Genomic DNA, 2163 nt, shown 5'->3' with positions numbered 1-2163 from the left:
GAGAAACCGGCGAGCGCGCTTCCGGAGGGGCGAGGAAAGGCTCTCCGCAGAAGGAAGAAAAGCCTCGCTCGCGCCCGTGGAGCCGGCAGAAGAGCGGCGTCTCGTCGCCGTGGGGCGAGCGCCCGCGGGTGCTGGTCGCCCCTGCGCTGAGCCAGCTGAGCAACCCAGAGGCCGCAAGCAAGGCGGGCGTGCAAAATGCGGGCTGGATGCAGCCTGCCAGGCTGTTGTACTTGGCCCGCAGGGCCCCGAAAAGATTTAGAAAATGAGTATTAATCTGCCCTGATGGCTTGCCAAAACTCAGCAAGTGGCCCTCTGCCCGCCCCTGGTTCAGACCGAGTAGAGCTCGGCCCCTTGCACGCGGTTCTTGCTCGGGGGGTTGAGAAGGGAAAACGGTTCTTCCGGGGGCTCCTTTTTTCCTGACTCCCCTATTTTGCTTCTTCAAATGAGCCAGTTGCTCACTTGAGCTCAGATGAGCTGACGACCTTCTCTGGGCTTTTGCAGAAGAGGCCGCGGCTGATAACGACATCCACCGGCGGCCACTTCCTCCGGCGAGTAGGCTCCGATGGGAGGGAGGCCCGCGTGCCTTTGAGGTGGGGGGGGAAACATTAACTGGACTTGAAGCGCGGCACTTGACCCAGGCCGGTGGCTCCCAACTGAGGAGGAGAGTGGATTTCTAGAGAAATGTCTTTGCCCCACAAGTGTTTCAGGACCCTGAAGCATTGGCATTTGAAGGAAATCCCCAGTACAGACTCCAGCTGGCCATACTTCGCTGCTTCGTTTGTTGCCTCCCCCGCAAACGTTTCAGCTTCTCTCCGTTTGCAGGGAGATGGAGGGCTGCAGCTCCAGGCAGCACGAAGACATGAGGAAAGAAACGCTGAGAGCTGGGCATGCATGGGGTGGGCGATCGTGCAAGATCTCGCACACCGGTGCCTTGGGGGGTATCCCTTGGTGGGCAGCGCTAGTCATCTCCCCGAACAGGCCGTTCCTGTAACGCAAATCCATTTTTCTGCTATTTAGTAACCGAGCTCAGCAACAGTGGCTTAAAATAAGATTTTAAAAAAAGAAAACGTGAGCTCTTCACTTGCTTTCTGGATTCCTCTTTTCAGGTGCAACGTTTGGGACTAGGCTTGTCCCTTAAACACTACGTGAATAACTTCATGGTGTTGGTTTCTGAGAGGCCTCTGAATGCAGAAGTCCTGACAACTTATTTTCCCCCTCTTACCTGCAGCTGGGTCTTCGTGTGGGAAAAGGGCTACCAGGAGGTGGACTCCGTAGTCAGCTCCGTTATGATCAAAGTGAAAGGAGTCACCGTGACCAACACGTCAACTCTGGGGCCCCGGGTCTGGGATGTGGCTGACTATGTTATTCCACCTCAGGTACGTGCTCTTCTGCAGAGGGCTGCATTAGCACCTGCTTGCCCTCGAGACCTCTGCAGACAAGTGTCCCACTATACCTGAGACTTCCTGCTGCAGGCACGTTGCCTGCACAAACTACCGGGCTCACTGCCGGGCTTTGGGTGATGCTGAGCACCTGCACCTTGCACAGGTAGCGGAGGATTGTGGAGGCTCAACACTTCTAGTCTTGAGCGCAAAGCTGCTGTTTTATAAGGGGTTGAGTATGCAAGTACAGCAGATGCCTGGAAGGAATTGCTATAATGATCCACATCCTCCTCCTCCTTTTTTCTAAAGCAAACAGACCGAAGTTGAACCGCTCTGTCTGGCTGTGCTGTTTTAACTGTCCTCCATGCAGGACCTGATCAGGAGCCAAACAGGAACTGCTGGGAGCAGTTATTGATTGACTGAGCAGGCATGTGACAGAGGAGACCTGCTGTTAACTGAGCAGGCAGTTCCTGACTCCCAGCCCTTGTGGGCACGCAGGCTGCTGGCCTTCGATTTGGACAGGCATCCAATCGTAGTGGGGAACAAATGCCCAAGCCACTTGTAAACTGAGTAGTTAAGGCTGTTATTAGTGCTTGAACAGGAAAGAAAACCTGAGGCCTTTGTTCACAAGGCCAAAGAAGAAGGCAGGTGGGACCCACCTGGGCCTGGTGGGTAGAAAAGCACCTAGCTGCCCTGACGGTGAAGTAGTTCTTATGGATGTCTAATCTAAACCTCCTCTCCAACAACTTGTGGCCGTTATTCCTTGTTATGCGTGGGGGGGGGG

The 2163-nt window shown here is 54.9% G+C and overlaps 1 protein-coding gene across 3 annotated transcripts in view; it reads left to right on the top strand.

Moving 5' to 3' along the window:
* Positions 1-1055: 1055 nt before the first annotated feature.
* Positions 1056-2163, top strand: part of P2RX4 (purinergic receptor P2X 4) — a 10781-nt gene continuing 9673 nt past the window's right edge. The window contains exon 1 of one of the 3 annotated variants that reach the window (XM_019507313.1): positions 1056-1376. In XM_019507313.1, coding sequence (XP_019362858.1) covers positions 1158-1376 — 219 coding nt within the window. In that variant the 5' untranslated portion in view covers positions 1056-1157. The remainder of the gene's footprint in view (positions 1377-2163) is intronic. The other 2 variants (XM_019507311.1, XM_019507312.1) reach the window with 2 other exon arrangements.

This window comes from Gavialis gangeticus, unplaced genomic scaffold, assembly GCF_001723915.1.
Source record: "Gavialis gangeticus isolate Ggan-Ray unplaced genomic scaffold, GavGan_comp1, whole genome shotgun sequence".
NCBI lineage: Eukaryota > Metazoa > Chordata > Crocodylia > Gavialidae > Gavialis > Gavialis gangeticus.
The sequence above is the reverse complement of the archived record's forward strand: the minus strand, read 5'-3'. Positions and strand labels throughout refer to the sequence as shown.